The following is a 16,904-nucleotide window of genomic DNA, read 5'->3' as shown; positions in this document are numbered from 1 at the left end:
TAATATAATAGAATTGAATCCAAAATTATTAAAAAGAGATGGAAAGAACACTGAATACTCATGAAAGGAAAAATTTTAAAAAACCCTGATATTTCAGGTTTTAACATCTATTCCCCCCAAAAAGACACCCACTTTTATAAAAGAAATACTACTATAGCTTAAATCATATTTTAATCCTCATCCTGATAATGGGAGTCTTTAATACCTCACACTGACCAGTGAAGAGGTCATCAAGACAAAAACTAAAGAGAGAAATGCTGGAGCTGAGAGCATAAACAAAATTAACTTTGAGATATTTCAGAACATTTTACAGAAACAAAAAAATAGTATAATTTCTTCTCAACACCTCACTGAACTTTCTCCAAAATTTGTCACATGCTTAGACTCAAAGTGAATCTCAACACATACATGAAAACTGAAATAAATTCCTGCATCCTATCAGACTGCCACAGGTTAAAACCTAATATCAACAAAAAGCAACAAAAGCAGAAAGGTTACAAACTCATGAAAACTAAACAACTTTCAATTGAGTAAAAAGTGGGTCAAGAAAGACTTTCTAGAATTCACTGAAAATTAATACACAACACAATAAAGTTTATGGGGCACATGAAAGAGATGATAATAGCAATTCTCATAGCTAACTGCATACATAAAAACTGGAGAAATATCATCCTAGTAACTTAACAACACACACGAACACTCTAACACTCTAGAAGAAAAAGAATTGAGCACACAAGAAAAATAGACAGTAATATAAAATCAAAGAAATGTCTGAAATCAATAAAAGAGAAACAAAACAAAATATAAAGAATAAGTGAAAGAGTTGGTTTTTTGAGAAAATCAGAAAGACAAACCATCACTAAAACTAAATAAAAGACACAGAATATCCAAATTAACAAAATCACAAACAAAAAGTAGGACATAAAACCAAACACAGAGGAAATCCAGAGAAATACAAGAACATACTGCATCTGGGTGACAATTGTGAAGCTTAGTCTTTTGTGTGGCCCCTAGAAATGGAACAAGTACTTGTTCTTGATTCATGAGCTGGTTCTTTGGAACCTATTCACTATGGTGGGATGTCTTGTTCAGCCTTGAGGGGGAGGTGGGGTGGGGGAAAAGGAGTTTGACCCTACCTCAGTTTGATGAGACATTCTTTTATTATTTCAATGGCCTTTTCTCATCTAAGTGGAAACAAGGAGGAGTGGATGGAGGAAGAGAGGAAGGTGGAAGGAGGAAGCAGGAGGAGAGGAGGAATGGGAAACTGTATTTAGTATGTAAAATAAATTTCAAAAGAAAAACAATCATAAGCTATTTTAAAAACCCTATATTCCACCAAATTCTAAAAGAAAAAAGAAATGGATAATTTTATCAATAGGTACCAAGATCAGATAAACTATTTAAACTGACCTAGTGAGATAGAAGAAATTGTTAAAATCTAGGAATCAATAAAATCCCAGAACAAGACAGTGTTAGCCCAGGATTCTACTCAATTTTGCCAGAAGATTTCACTTCAAACTTCCTCAAATTATTCCAAAACACAAGAGAGAAGAAACATTGCCAAATTTCTTTCATTAGGCCACAGTCATGCTGATACCCAAGAACATAAAGACTCAACAAAGAAGGAAAATTACACAGCAATTTGCATTATGAACACAGATGCAAATATTTGCAAACTTAATACAAGAACACTTCAAAAAGACCATCCATCATGATCACACACTTTATCCCAAAGATGATAAGAAGAATCAATATACAAGTAAATGTAAACCACCATATAAGAAACTGAAAGAAAAACACATAATCATCACATTAGATGCAGACAAGACCTTTGATAAAATTTAAAACTACTTAATAATAAAATTTCTAGAAATACAACTGACATATCTCAACACAATAAAGGTAATTTATAGCAAGCAAACATATCCAACATCAAACTAAATGGAGAGAAATTTAAACCAATTCCACTAGAATCAAGAATAATATGAAATTCTCCACTCGCACCATATCAAAATAATACAGTACTTGAAATTTTTGTTAGAGAAATAAGGCAGCTGAAGAAGATCAAGGGATAAAAAGAGAAAGGCAGTAGCCAGGAAGAAGCCCCCGCTGAATGGCCAGAAAGTTTAGGGGAATGGAGGGTGCCTGTGCTCCCTTTCTGGTGCATCTCAATCCTGAATATCTATGACCCTAATATAAAAGCACCCACATATGTAAATGAAACATTGCTAAAATTCAAAGCACACATCAAACCCCACTCGCTAATAGTAGGAGACTTCAGCACTCCTTTCTCACCAATGGACAGGTCAACCAGACAGAAACCTAACAGAGAAATAAGAGAATTAATGGAGGGGCACTGCTGAGGAGCTCTTCCCAGAGAGGTGAGTGGGTGCTCGCCTGGGCGGCCTGCCTGTCCGGGAAGAGAGCACAGCCCCTCTCCCCTCAGCTGCTGCGACAGGGTCTTCAGTGTTCCACGGGACCCCTCCCTACCCCCACTGCTGCTGACCCTTTGTCTCCTGGGTCCTGGGAAGACCAGCTAGCCCTGTTGCACTGCTGAGGAGCTCTTCCCAGAGAGTGCTGAGGAGCTCTATCCAGAGAGTGCTGAGAAGTCCTACCCAGAGAGTGTTGAGGAGTTCTGTCCAGAAAGTGCTGAAGAGTTTCATCCAGAGTGGAGGAGATGGGCAGGCACCAATGCAAGAATTCCTCCAACAACCTGAAAGGCAACATGACATCTCCAGAATCCAGGGAGCTCGAAACTAGAAGATTGAATACCCTACTCCAGAAGAAATAGAAGAAATCGACTCTAAGCGGATCTTTATGAAAATAATAGAGGAACTTAAACAAGAGGTGAAAATCTGCTGTAAAGAAATGAAAGATAAGTATAACAAAAAGATTGAGGAAATGAGTAAAGAAATGGAAGAGAAATATACCAAAAAGTTTGAAGAAATGAGTAAATCCGTAAATGAAATTCTGGGAAACCAAGAAAAAACAATCAAACAGGTAATAGAAACAGTTCAAGATTTGAAAACTGAAATTGAATCAATGAAGAAATCACAAACCAAGGGCCGGCTGGCTATGGAAAATCTAGGTAAATGAAGAGAGACTTCAGAAACAAGCATAACCAACAGAATACAAGAGGTAGAAGAAAGAATCTCAGACTCTGAGGATACCATAGAGAAATTAAATACTCTGACCAAAGAAAAAAGCAAATCCAACAAATTCTCATCACAAAACATTCAGGAACTGTGGGACACAATAAAAAAAACCAAATCTAAGAATAATAGGAGTAGAAGAAAGAGAAGAACTGCAGATCAAAGGTCCAGAAAATATACTCAACAAAATTATAGAAGAAAACTTTCCCATCCTAAAGAACGATATTCCTATGAAGGTTCAAGAAGCATACAGAACACCGAATAGACTGGATCAGAAAAAAACATCCCCTCGCCATATAATAATCAAAACACAAAGCATTCAAACTAAAGAAAGGATATTGACAGCTGCAAAGGAAAAAGGTCAAGTAACTTATAAAGGTAAACCTATCAGACTTACACCAGACTTCTCTATGGAAACCATGAAAGCCAGAAGGTCCTGGATAGAGGTACTGCAGAAACTAAGAGACCATGGATGCAAACCCAGACTACTATACCCAGCCAAGCTATTGTTCACTATCAACGGAGAAAACAAAATATTCCAGGATAAAAACAAATTTAAACAATACATAGCTACTAATCCAGCCTTAGAGAGAATATTAGAAGGAAAATCACAACCCAAGGAATCCAACATTCCCAACACTGCCTACAATAACTCAGACATCTAGCGACCCTTCACAAGCACAACTCAAAGAAGGAAAACACATACACTCTACTACCCAAAAAAATGACAGGAGTCATCAATCACTGGTCATTAATATCACTTAATATTAATGGACTCAACTCACCTATAAAGAGGCACAGACTTAGAGATTGGATACGAAAACAGGATCCAACATTCTGCTGTTTACAAGAAACACACCTCAACCACAAAGACAGACACCTACTCAAGAGTAAAGGGTTGGGAAAAGGTTTTCCAAGCAAATGGATCTAAGAAAAAGTGGGTGTGGCCATTCTACTATCTAACAAAATCGACTTCAAACTAAAATCAATCAGAAGAGATGGAGATGGACATTTCATACTCATAACAGGAACAATTCATCAGGAAGAAGTCTCAATCTTGAATATCTATGCCCCTAATATAAAGGCACCCACATATGTAAAAGAAACTCTTCTAGAACTCAAGGCAGTCATCAAACCACACACACTAATAGTAGGAGACTTCAACACTCCTCTCTCACCAATGGACAGGTCAATCAGACAGAAACCTAACAGAGAAATAAGAGATTTACTGGAGGTACTGAATCAAATGGACTTAAAAGACATCTATAGAACACTCCACCCAAATAGGAAAGAATATACCTTCTTCTCTGCAGCTCATGGAACCTTCTCGAAAATTGACCATATACTCGGTAACAAAGCAAACTTCCACAGATACAAAAAAATATTAGTAACCACCTGTGTCTTGTCAGATCACCATGGATTAAAATTAGAATTCAACAACAACGGTACCCCCAGGAAACCAACAAACTCATGGAAGTTGAACAGTCAACTACTAAATCACCCCTGGGTCAAGGAAGAAATAAAGAAAGAAATTAAAGTCTTCCTTGAATTTAATGAAAACAAAGACACAACGTATTCAAACCTATGGAACAGTATGAAAGCAGTGCTAAGAGGAAAGTTCATAGCACTAAGTGCCCAATTAAAGAAAACGGAGAAAGCACACATTGGAGACTTAACAGCACACTTGAAAGCTCTAGAAAAAAAAGAAGCTGATTTACTCAGGAGGAGTAGAAGACTGGAAATAATCAAACTGAGGGCTGAAATCAACAAAATAGAAACACAGAAAACAATCCAAAGAATCAATGAAACAAAAAGCTGGTTCTTGGAGAAAATCAACAAGATTGACAAACCCCTATCCAAACTAATCAAACGGCAGAGAGAGAACTTGCAAATTAATAGGATCAGAAATGAAAAGGGGGACATAACCACAGACACAGAGGAAATTCAGAGAATCATTAGATCTTACTATGAAAGTTTATATGCCACAAAGTTGGAAAATGTAAAAGAAATGGACATTTTTTTAGATAAGTACCATATACCAAAGTTGAACCAAGAACAAGTGAACAATCTAAATAGACCTGTTTGTCGTGAAGAATTAGAAGCTGTTATCAAAAATCTCCCTAACAAAAAAAAGCCCAGGACCAGATGGTTTCAATGCAGAATTCTACCAGAACTTCCAGGAAGAGCTAATACCTATACTCCTTAATGTATTCCACAATATAGAAACAGAAGAGTCACTGCCAAACTCCTTTTATGAAGCTACAGTCACCCTAATACCAAAATCACACAAAAACACAACCAAGAAACAGAATTACAGGTCAATCTCACTCATGAACATCGACGCGAAAATTCTCAATAAAATACTGGCAAACTGAATCCAAGAACACATTAGAAAAATTATCCATTATGATCAAGTAGGCTTCATCCCAGAGATGCAGGGATGGTTCAACATACGCAAATCTATCAATGTAATCCATCATATAAATAAACTGAAAGAAAAAAACCATATGATCATTTCATTGGATGCTGAAAAAGCATTTGACAAAATTCAACACCCAATTATGATGAAGGTGTTGGAGAGACTGGGGATAAAAGGATCATACCTAAAAATAATAAAAGCAATATACAGCAAGCCGACAGCTAACATCAAATTGAATGGAGAGAAACTCAAAGCCTTTCCACTAAAATCAGGAATACGACAAGGCTGTCCACTCTCTCCATACCTCTTCAATATAGTGCTTCAAGTTCTAGTAATAGCAATAAGACAACATAAGGAGATCAAGGGGATTCAAATTGGAAAGGATGAAGTTAAACTTTCGTTATTTGCTGACGATATGATAGTGTACATAAGAGACCCCAAAAACTCTACCAAAGAACTCCTACAGCTGATAAACACCTTTAGTAACGTGGCAGGATACAAGATCAACTCCAAAAAATCAGTGGCCCTCCTATACACAAAGGATAAAGAAGCAGAGAGGGAAATCAGAGAAACATCATCTTTCATGATAGCCACAAATAGCATAAAATATCTTGGGGTTACTCTAACCAAGGAAGTGAAAGACCTATTTGACAAGAACTTTAAGCCTTTGAAGAAAGAAATTGAGGAGGATACCAGAAAATGGAAAGACCTCCCCTGGCTCTTGGATTGGGAGAATCAACATAGTAAAAATGGCAATTCTACCAAAAGCAATCTATAGATTCAATGCAATCCCCATCAAAATCCCATCAAACTTCTTCACAGACCTTGAGAGAACAATAATCAACTTTATATGGCAAAACAAAAAACCCAGGATAGCCAAAACAATCTTATACAATAAAGGAACTTCTGGAGGCATTACCATCCCTGACTTCAAACTCTATTACAGAGCTGCAGTATTGAAAACAGCTTGGTATTGGCATAAGAACAGAGAAGTTGACCTATGGAATCGAATAGAAGACCTGGATACTAACCCTCAAACCTATAAACACCTAATTTTCGACAAGGGAGCTAAAGGTATACAATGGAAGAAGGAAAGCATCTTTAACAAATGGTGCTGGCATAACTGGATGTCAACCTGTAGAAGAATGAAAATAGATCCACATCTATCACCATGCACAGAACTCAAGTCCAAATGGATTAAAGACATCAACATTAATCTGTCCACTTTGAACCTGATAGAAGAGAAAGTGGGAAGTAGTCTACAAGATATAGGCACAGGAGGCCACTTCCTAAGTAGGACCCCAGTAGCACAGACAATAAGAGAAACAATGAATAAATGGGACCTGCTGAAACTGAGAAGCTTCTGTAAAGCAAAGGACACTGTCAGTAAGACAAAAAGGCTGCCTTCTGACTGGGAGAAGATCTTCACCAAACCCTCATCAGACAAAGGTCTGATCTCCAAAATATACAAAGAACTCAAGAAACTAGACACTAAAACTCTAATTAATCCAATTAAAAAATGGGGTACTGAACTGAACAGAGAATTCACAACAGATGAACTTCGAATGGCCAAAAGGCACTTAAGGTCATGCTCAACCTCCTTAGCGATCAGGGAAATGCAAATCAAAACCACTTTGAGATATCATCTTACACCTGTCAGAATAGCCAAACTCAAAAACACCAATGATAGCCTATGCTGGAGAGGATGTGGAATGAGGGGAACACTCATCCATTGTTGGTGGGAATGCAAACTTGTGCAGCCACTGTGGAAATCAGTGTGGCGGTTTCTCAGGAAACTGGGAGTCAACCTCCCTCAGGACCCAGCAATTCCACTCTTGGGAATATACCCAAGAGATGCCCTATCACACTACAAAAGCATTTGTTCAACTATGTTCATAGCAGCACTATTTGTAATAGCCAGAACCTGGAAACAACCTAGGTGTCCCTCAATAGAAGAATGGTTAAAAAAGGTGTGGAACATATACACATTAGAGTTTTACTCAGCGGTAAAAAACAATGACATCTTGAATATTGCATGCAAATGGATGGAAATAGAAAACGCTTTACTGAGTGAGGTAAGCCAGACCCAAAAAGAGGAATATGGTATGTATTCACTCATAAGTGGATTCTAACCATAATTAAAGGTCTTTGAGCCTATTATTCATGATCCTAGAGAAGCTAAATAAGAAGGTGAACCTGTTGAAAATCATGTAACTATCCTCCTGGAGATTGGAATTAGACAAGAGTCCCAGGACCTTCATCTGGCGATGGATTGAGATAGAGACAGAGACCCACATTGGAACACTGGACTTAACTCCCTAGGTCCAAACGAGAAGCAGAAGGAAAGAGAACGTGAGCAAAGAAGGCAAGACCAGAGGGAACCTTCATCCGACGATGGATGGCGATACAGATGGAGACCCACATTGGAGCACCGGACTGAGCCCCCCAAGGTCCAAATGAGGACCAGAAGGAGGAAGAAAATGAAAAAGGAAATCAGGACTGCGAGGGATGCGATCACCCACTGATACAAGGGGACGGATCTAATGAGAGTTTACCAAGGCCAGTTGGACTGGGACTGAACGAGGATCAACCATATTCTCTGAATGTGGCCAGATTCTCTGAATGTGACTGGCCAGGAGTCTTTCTGAAAAGCCATTGACAATGACACTGGGACTTGTTTCCTCTGCATATGCTGGATTTTGGGGATCCAGTCTGTCTGGACACTCACCTTCCTGGACCTGGAGGGAGGGGGGAGGAGCTTTAACTTCCCACAGGGCAGGAAACCCTGACTGCTCTTAGGGATGGAGATGGAAGAGGAGAGGGAGTGGCGGGAGTGGGAGGGTGTTGGGAGGAGGGGCGGAAATGGAAACTTTTATAATTTAATAAAATTACTTTCTCATAAAAAAAGAAAATGTAAACAACTGTGTAGTTTAAAGTCTCTACCAAATTGTTTACATAAGTAGGATTTTTCTCTTGAATGTGTTTTTCCCTGCTTCCTAATATCAAGATGATATATAAAGGCTGTAAAATATTTACAGTGTAAGAGACATGTTCAAGCAGTAAAGACAAGTCCATTCCCAGGGACCAAGGTCAGGTTTTTGATAACTTCCTAAAACTTTTGCTACTAGAAAATTAAAAGGTCTAACCTTCTTGGGAACCAGTATAAACATGTACATACCCACAAAGACACATTGATGCCACAAAATTAAAACTAAAACAAGTCATTTAACAAATTTTCACTTGTGAATGTTTGTCCCATTCATTCCTGTAAAACAGCAATTTTCTTCATCATGGATTGGTTCAGGTAACAGAAAGCAAGCTAGTAGGCTTGAAGTCAGAGAAACCAACCGTACTCCATAGATGGTATCATGGGGGAAGATTTAGGAAATGGTGCCCTGCTGTAAAAAGTTTGCCACTGGGGTGGGCCTGAGAGTTTATGTCCTCACACCATTTCCATTTCAAACTGCAGGCTGGGGAAGTGAATTCTTAGCTTCCTGCTCTGGCTGCCATGTCTGACACTAGCTGCCATGCCACTTTCATGGTGACCCTGTATCCCTCTGGGATCAAGGGCCCTTTTGGAAGCTGCCTTAGACTTGTTTTTACTACAGCAACAGAAAAGGCACTAGGATACATCCCTAAGGTTTAATACCTGGATGAGTCATTTCATAAAGCTGAAGTATGAAATTGAAAGGGTAACCTTTTCATTTAAAATCCTAGGGCTTTTGTGTCCATATGAGTTTGAATACACAAACAAAATGAACAGGGATCTCATGAAGCTTGAACAGATTGTTGACAATTGCCAGATTTTTCTCCAGAAAAAAAATAGTCTTCTGTATCTAAATGTAAGTGTGTTGGCTAAATATCTTACCAAATTCTTTGTAGATATATTCCATTCTGCATTAGTTTTTTTTTCAGGTCCTCAAAGAGCATTGTCATATGCAAGAGCTACATTAGATCGATTACACATTAAAAGTTTTACTCTTGTATAAAGACTTCCATGAAATGCGTAACTCACCACACTGACTACATTAAAAGGGTTTCTCCACAGTATGATTTTTTTCTCATGGATTCGAAGACTGCTGACACATGCAAAGGCTTTATCACACTGATTATATTGGTAAGGCTTCTCTCCAGTGTGTGTTCTTTTATGTTTTTGAAGATTACTGTGTTGTGAAAAGGCTTTACCACATTGATTACACTCATAGAGTTTCTCTCCAGTATGTGCTCTTTTATGAATTTGAAGATGACTGTGGCGTGCAAAGGCTTTGCCACATTGAACACATGCATAAGGCTTCTCTCCAGTGTGTATTCTTTTATGTATTAGAAAATCACTATGATATGCAAAGGCTTTACCACATAGGTTACATTCGTAGGGTTTCTCTCCAGTATGTGTTCTTCTATGTATTTGAAGATGTCTGTGACATGCAAAGTTTTTATCACACAGTTTACATTCATAGGGTTTCTCCCCAGTATGTGTTCTTTTATGTATTAGAAGACTATGCTGATATCCAAAGACTTTACCACTTTGATTGCATTCATAGCGTTTTTCTCCAGCATGTGTTCCTTTATGTTTTTGCAAACTATTGCTATATGCAAAGGCTTTATTGCATTGATTACATTTATAGGGTTTCTCTCCAGTATGTTTCCTTTTATGTTTTTGGAAACTGCTGTGATCTGCAAAGTCTTTACCATATAAATTACATTTGTAAGGTTTCTCTCTACTATGTGTTCTTTTATGTATTTGGAGAGTACTGTTGTGTGCAAAGGCTTTATCACATTGATGACATTTGTAAGGTTTCTCTCCAGTATGCGTTCTTTTGTGTATTTGAAGGTAACTATGATATGCAAAAGCACTACCACAGTGATCACATTCATAGGGTTTCTCTCCAGTATGTGTTCTTTTATGTTTTTGGAGATTACTATTATGTGCAAAGGCCTTATCACACTGATGACATTTGTAGGGTTTCTCTCCAGTATGTGTTCTTTTGTGATTTTGGAGACTACTCTTTTGTGCAAAGGCTTTACCACACTGATTACATTGATAAGGTTTCTCCCTACTATGTGTTCTTTTATGTATTTGGAGAGCACTGTTGTGTGCAAAGGCTTTACAACACTGATTACATTCATAAGGTTTTTCTCCAGTATGTGTTCTTTTATGTATTTGAAGATTACTGTGATAGGCAAAATCTTTACCACATTGATTGCATTCATATGGTTTCTCTCCAGTATGTGTTCTTTTATGTATTTGAATATAACAGTGATATGCAAATGTTTTACCACACGTTACATTCATAGGGTTTCTCTCCGGTGTGTGTTCTTTTATGTGTTTGAAGATGACCAAGTCTTGAAAAGGCTTTTCCACACTGATTACATTCATAGGGTTTCTCGCTACTATGTGTTTGTTTATGTATCTGGAGCATACTGTGACGTCCAGAGATTTTATCACACTGAATACCTCCATGGAGTTTCTCTCCAGTATGAATTCTTTCATGCCTTTGAAGATGACTGTGATATACAGAGGCTTTAACACATTGAGTATATTCAGAGGGTTTCTCTCCAAATGACTTCTTTCATACCTACAAAGATAATTAGCACATGTTAAAGCTTTACCACATTCATCACTGATGAGTCCTTACATTTGCATCAGTTAATTTACAACTTAGTCTAACTGTAAAGAGCAAGGCTTTTACACTCTACAGGGTTTATGCTCACGGTACTCCCTCCCTCCATTAAGGGCTGTTTTCTGTCTCTGAAGATACTGTGATGGTAAAAGTCTTTATTACATTGCTCACATTTATAGCACCTTCCTTCTATATAGATTTTTCACAATTTAAACAGAAATGAAAGAATTCAGAGCTTTACCATACTTATTGCACTCCTAAGTTTTCATATGGTGTGAGTGATACTGCATTTGCGGGGTGAACCAGGACATACAGAAGTATTTATACATTCCAATACTCATAGAGCATTTCCACAGTGTGAGTTTACTGATATAGTCCCAATGACATTAGGAAACCAAATAATTGTAAATTTATTTCACATTTAACAACTCTGCTCAGATGGAGGACTACTTCATATGCCCTGACTGTTCCGGGTGCTCTCATGGCTTGTATGCAGAGTGACATATGAAATACCTCGGTTTCAACATTGCATGCACAGTTTACTTTCTGTTCCTCATAGACGTGCAGTATAGGGATTAAGGTTACTTCACAACAAACTTTCTGACTCATAAACGGCCAATCTTAACTGAACAGACTCACAACAAGAATATGAGTAACAATAGCTTCACTGTAGACTTTTTGCTTGTTAGAAGGTTTTGGACGTATACTTATCACCTATTCAACTCTTTGTAATATCTGAGAAGGATGAAACTAAATGGATTTTCAGTTCAAGAGCATAGCCTCCCTGAGGATATGAATCAAATGGTGATATCAGTTAAAGCAGTTAATTCCTTGCTTTCTTTCTTAGAGGAATGTCTTGGAAACATAGATCAGCTACCTGAAATTGAGGTTTTTGGTTTGTTTTTTTTTTTTTAGAATTTCATAATCATCATTGCACTTTAACGTGTGCTTATTTGTATTGCTGCTTTTCTTTAAAATTTCCAGGACACATTAAAATTTCTTCAGAGAACATGTGTATCAGCATGCACATAAAATTACCTTCCACGTCTTCTAGAATTTTGGCAATGTTCTTCAATGTTATGGTCTTTCCAACTGTACCCTAAAATATAGTACGAGAAAATGTATGATATATTATTGGAAATTGTTCACAATTTAACTTATTAGATTCAGAGAATCTTAGACTCTTGCCTAATTATTCACTTCATTCTTCCTCTTTCTCAACTGAAATTATACACATGAACCAATAAACAAGAAACGTGGTCACCTTATTTTGAAATGTAAAGGAAAATCCCCAGTCTTACCTATAGCAGTTAGGTTCCTGTAGGTCTCCAGCATCACATCTTTGTACAGGCTCTTCTGGGAGAGATCCAACAGAACCTATTCTTCCCAACTGAAGTCGACATGCACATCATTGTAGGTCACTGCATTCTTAAATGCCCCATACATGTATACAAAAGAAAGCATGATACTGACAACATTGAAAATGTGTACTTCTTTGACAATATAGTCTCATAATTCTGGTGCTTCCCATACTTATTCCATGACACAGAATTTTAATGTAATCACCAAATCTCATTAGAAGTAAAATGAATAAGAGATTCACTTGTCATATCTGCATCCTTTGAAAGCTAAGTGCCAATTAACAGAGACAGAGGAAGATCAAAAGTACTGACAACACACCAAAGAAATTGAATGATCAATTACTAATTACAAAAGATGGACAAGCTGGGTGTCTTGGCTTATGCTTTTGATATTAGCACTCAAGAGGCAGAACAGTTGAATTTAATTGAGTTAGATGCCACTCTGGCCTATTTAGTGAGTTTCAGGACAACCAGAGTTACATATTAATAGCACTCTATTTCCCTCAGAAAAATCAATCAAAGTTCTGTATTGATCTTCCAGAAACCTGAAGTGCCCCAGTTTAAACTGTACCATTAATAAGATTTTTACTAAAAGGGATATATAATTTTACAATTAAAAATGGACAGCTAAACATTAGCAATGTAAATATTGATCATAAGTAAAAACAATAGGACAGTTAAGATGGCTCAGCAGTTAAGAGCTCTTGCTGGCCTTGCAGACAGGTGTGCTCAACTGCCACTACTTACTGAAGGGCTCCCAATTACCCATTACTCCAAGTTGTGGGGTTCTGAGGTGATCTTATAACTACTAGGGGAACACACATATGTGGTGTATAGACATGCATACACATAGAAGACTCATATCTGTTCTAATAGATTCAAATTAAACAAAGTAGATAAGAAGATTGTAACACACCTGTCATTCAATGACTCAGAAATTGCCTTCCTTAGAGAAAAGAATGATACCCTCTGCCAAATTTGATAATTCAAGATGTGGGTGAAGCCCAGCACAACAGCATTTGCTTGATATATACATAATCCTGCATTTCAGGTTCATCAGTCAATAATAAAAAAACAATAACAACAACAATAACAACAACAAAAATCTCAGGTGTGTTGGCCCAGGTTTAACTCCAGCATGTAGGAGCCAGAATCATATGAATCTCTGGGTTGAGGCTATAAAAATGCAAACTCATCACCAATGAGGAATTTCATCAGAAAGGCTCTTCCTACCAATGATTCTAAAAGAACTGTAAAGAACACCACCAAGGAGAGAAAAGATTTCAAGTACACCATCCACTCTTGGAGCTTTTCATTCAAACAACTACCGTCTGACACAGATCACTATAGTCTCATGGGCAGCCAATGAAGAAAATGTACTTAGTCTAACTTCAATGAGTCTGCAGCAGCCCCTACACTCTTCAAACGTCCAAAGTTTCTTCTGACACAGAGGCAATCTTGTGACTGTGACATCTTGCAAAATCAGAAAACAAGTTACATATTTCTAACATACAATGACACAGAATATTCATTCCAGTTCTAAAGGAGGGGTATGGGAGCATTGTGAGGGAAGACTGGACAAGAACTGCAACCCAGCATATTTCAGACACATGGGGTTTCAGTTTCAAAGGGCTTAGGTGGCTCATTTGTCCTGAAACATCTCATTTATCTCTTTTTAGTTACTTCTAACTGCTGACGAGGTAGCTCAGTGGTTAAGAGCACTGCCTGTTCTTCCAAAGGTCCGGAGTTCAACTGTCAGGAACAATAAGGTGGCTCACAACCATCTGTAATGAGATCTGGTGACCTCTTGAGGAAGAGACCTGGTCAGTTATCCTCATCAGCTTAGACCATGAAACCCAGTATGGACAAGTTCAACAAAACCACCATATACAGGTTGCCCATGCATGTTTCGGCATTGTCAGGGCATAAATTTAATTTCAAATTCCAATCCCTATATGCAGCTCTCCATGGCAGATATCTCATAGCTCAGGTATCTCAATAGCTTGTGGCTTCAACATGTAACCCAGGCTTCATCCTCACAGCTTCATGCAATGAACTCTCACACTGCATCTCTGACTTTGCCAAACAGATACCTACAGCAGTGCTGAACTGAAATCACAGACTAAGAAACAATGGCCTGAAACTGTCATTCCTTCTTCTTTCCAAAATCAGCATGACATGGGCAATCCTGACAAGTTTGGCTTCTTAATTCAGATTGACCCTGACTTGCTTGGAAAACAGTTGCCGCAGGTTTTGTAAGAAACTGTGTCCAGGGACTAGGAATTACTTTGTCTAATTCTGTCATTAATTGAAGGCTTAACAGGATGGAGCCTTGCCCATAAGATATTTTGCTAGGCTTCTACTATAGAGCAAGTGCCTTCTCTTGAATTGGGATGATCTCCTTAAATGTTCCTGCCTCTGTTTCAGCACTTGAATGCCATCTGCGACTATATTTTCATTTATTTCTGTTCAACTATTTGCTTTTTATCACTGTAGACATAAATGACTCATCAATTATAACCACCCAACAGATTCAATATTCCATCCAAGAAATCCAGGCAATTACTTTTAAATCCTGGCTTAATAATTTTAATTGGGTTCAAAATTTTACACAAATGACCTTAAGCTTAATGTCTATCATGGAGTCTCTTTCCAATTGAAACTCTATGGACATCGACCTCTACTGTCTGCATTGTTCTCAATAGTCCCATCTTCCAGATCCTACAAGAAGAGCCAGTAAAGCCCTATGTATAGCTTTCTATGCCTTTAGACATCTAAAGTCTGATGTCTTTCACTTTCCTTCAAAAGATATTGGCCAGATCCTGCCTAGCAACAAATTTCACTTTTGGTGTTTTGTTGCAGCAGGGCCGCTTGGTTGTTCCCAGCCGCCCTGCTGTTTAGCACCAAAATAATCAAACAGAAACCATATTATTTAAATCACTGCTTGGCCCATTAGCTCTAGCTTCTTATTGGTTAATTCTTATATTAATTTAACCCATTTCTATTAATCTGTGTATCACCATGTGGCAGTGGCTTACTGGCAAAGATTTGGCATGTTTGACTCTGGCGGCTCCATGACATCTCTCTCTGACTCTGCCCCCTTTCTCCCAGCATTCCATTTAGTTTTCCCCACCTAGCTCTGATCTCCTACAGTTCTGCTATAGGCTCAAAGAAGTTCCTTTATTAACCAATGAAAACAACACATAGACAGAAGGACCTCCTACACCAGTGTTCCAGAGAATCCATGGATAGATAATTGGAATAAGGGAGCTTTGGGGGAAAATATGTAAATATAGTACAGATAAAATTTCCTAGGAGATATGAGGGTGAATACAGTGAGAACTCCAAGTAATAGTGAACACGAAGCCTAAACTGGTCATTCTCTGCAATCATATAAGGCTCCCAGTCATGAGAATGGGACACCAACCCAGTCACAAAACCTTTGAGCCCCACTTGTGCTGTCTGCAAGATATGCTGGGGCCATGATGGCTGAGAATTTGTGTGGCAGCCAAGCAATGCCTTCCTAATTTGAGGACCAAGTCAAAAAAGGGAGCCCATGGCCAACACTTCCTGGATAAACAGGATCCAGAAATTGTATGGCTCACAGAACTAGGGTAGAACCAAATACAACTGACCAAAATGAAAAAAAGTCAATGAAATGATTCCTAATTAGATTCTGCTATAATCATACATTGATGCCTGGTCCAATTGTCATCACAGGGGCTTCCTCCCGCAGCTGATGGGAGCAGAAGCAGAGATCCCCATATAACACTAGTAGGAGCTGTGGGAACCCTGCAGAAGATTGGGAACGGAGTACAGAGGGATCAACAACATCAGAAGAACATGGCCCACAGAATAAACTAAGCAGGGATCATTGGGGCTCAAAGAGACTGAAACAACCGTTACAGTACATGCATGGGTCTGCCTCAGGTCCTCTGCATATATGCTGTGGTCATTTAGCTTGGGGTTTTGGTGGTACTCCTAAGAATAGGAGGTGGGTGTGTTTATGACTCTTTTGCCTGCTCTTGGGACACTTTCCCTCCTACTGGGTTGTGTAATCTAGCCTGGATATGAGGGGTTTTGCCTAGTTTTACTTCACTTTGTTACATGTGTGATGTAGTAGAGTCTTCTATCTATCTGTTGCTTTCATTGGTTAATTAATAAAGAAAACTGCCTGGCCTGATAGATCAGAACATAGGTAGGCGGGGAAGACAGAACTGAATTCTGGGAGGAAGAAAGCAGGGTCAGGAGAGCTGCCCGCCATGAAGCTGCCAGGTAAGATATGCTGAATCTTTCCCAGTAAGCCACGAGCTCGTGGTGAGATACAGATTATTAGAAATGAGTTGAATCA

The 16,904-nt window shown here is 38.4% G+C and overlaps 1 protein-coding gene and 1 pseudogene across 2 annotated transcripts; both read right to left on the bottom strand.

Annotated features, from left to right (window-relative positions):
• Positions 1–9,365: 9,365 nt before the first annotated feature.
• Positions 9,366–11,102, bottom strand: LOC146890661 (uncharacterized). The gene is given in 2 exon segments (XM_085680551.2): positions 9,366–10,856; positions 10,858–11,102. Coding segments are annotated over 2 exon segments (1,500 nt in total). The 5' UTR covers positions 10,992–11,102; the 3' UTR covers positions 9,366–9,490.
• A 1,124-nt stretch (positions 11,103–12,226) lies between these two features.
• LOC125405991 (zinc finger protein 120-like) lies at positions 12,227–12,656 on the bottom strand (annotated as a pseudogene). The gene is made up of 2 exons (XR_014998564.2): positions 12,494–12,656; positions 12,227–12,291 (listed from the first exon to the last, which is right to left on the bottom strand). The product of XR_014998564.2 is annotated as a zinc finger protein 120-like (transcript).
• Positions 12,657–16,904: the final 4,248 nt, after the last annotated feature.

The sequence above is a fragment of the Myodes glareolus genome, chromosome 23, assembly GCF_982192425.1.
Source record: "Myodes glareolus chromosome 23, mMyoGla1.1, whole genome shotgun sequence".
Classification (NCBI taxonomy): domain Eukaryota; kingdom Metazoa; phylum Chordata; class Mammalia; order Rodentia; family Cricetidae; genus Myodes; species Myodes glareolus.
This window is presented reverse-complemented; position numbering and strand designations above follow the sequence as displayed.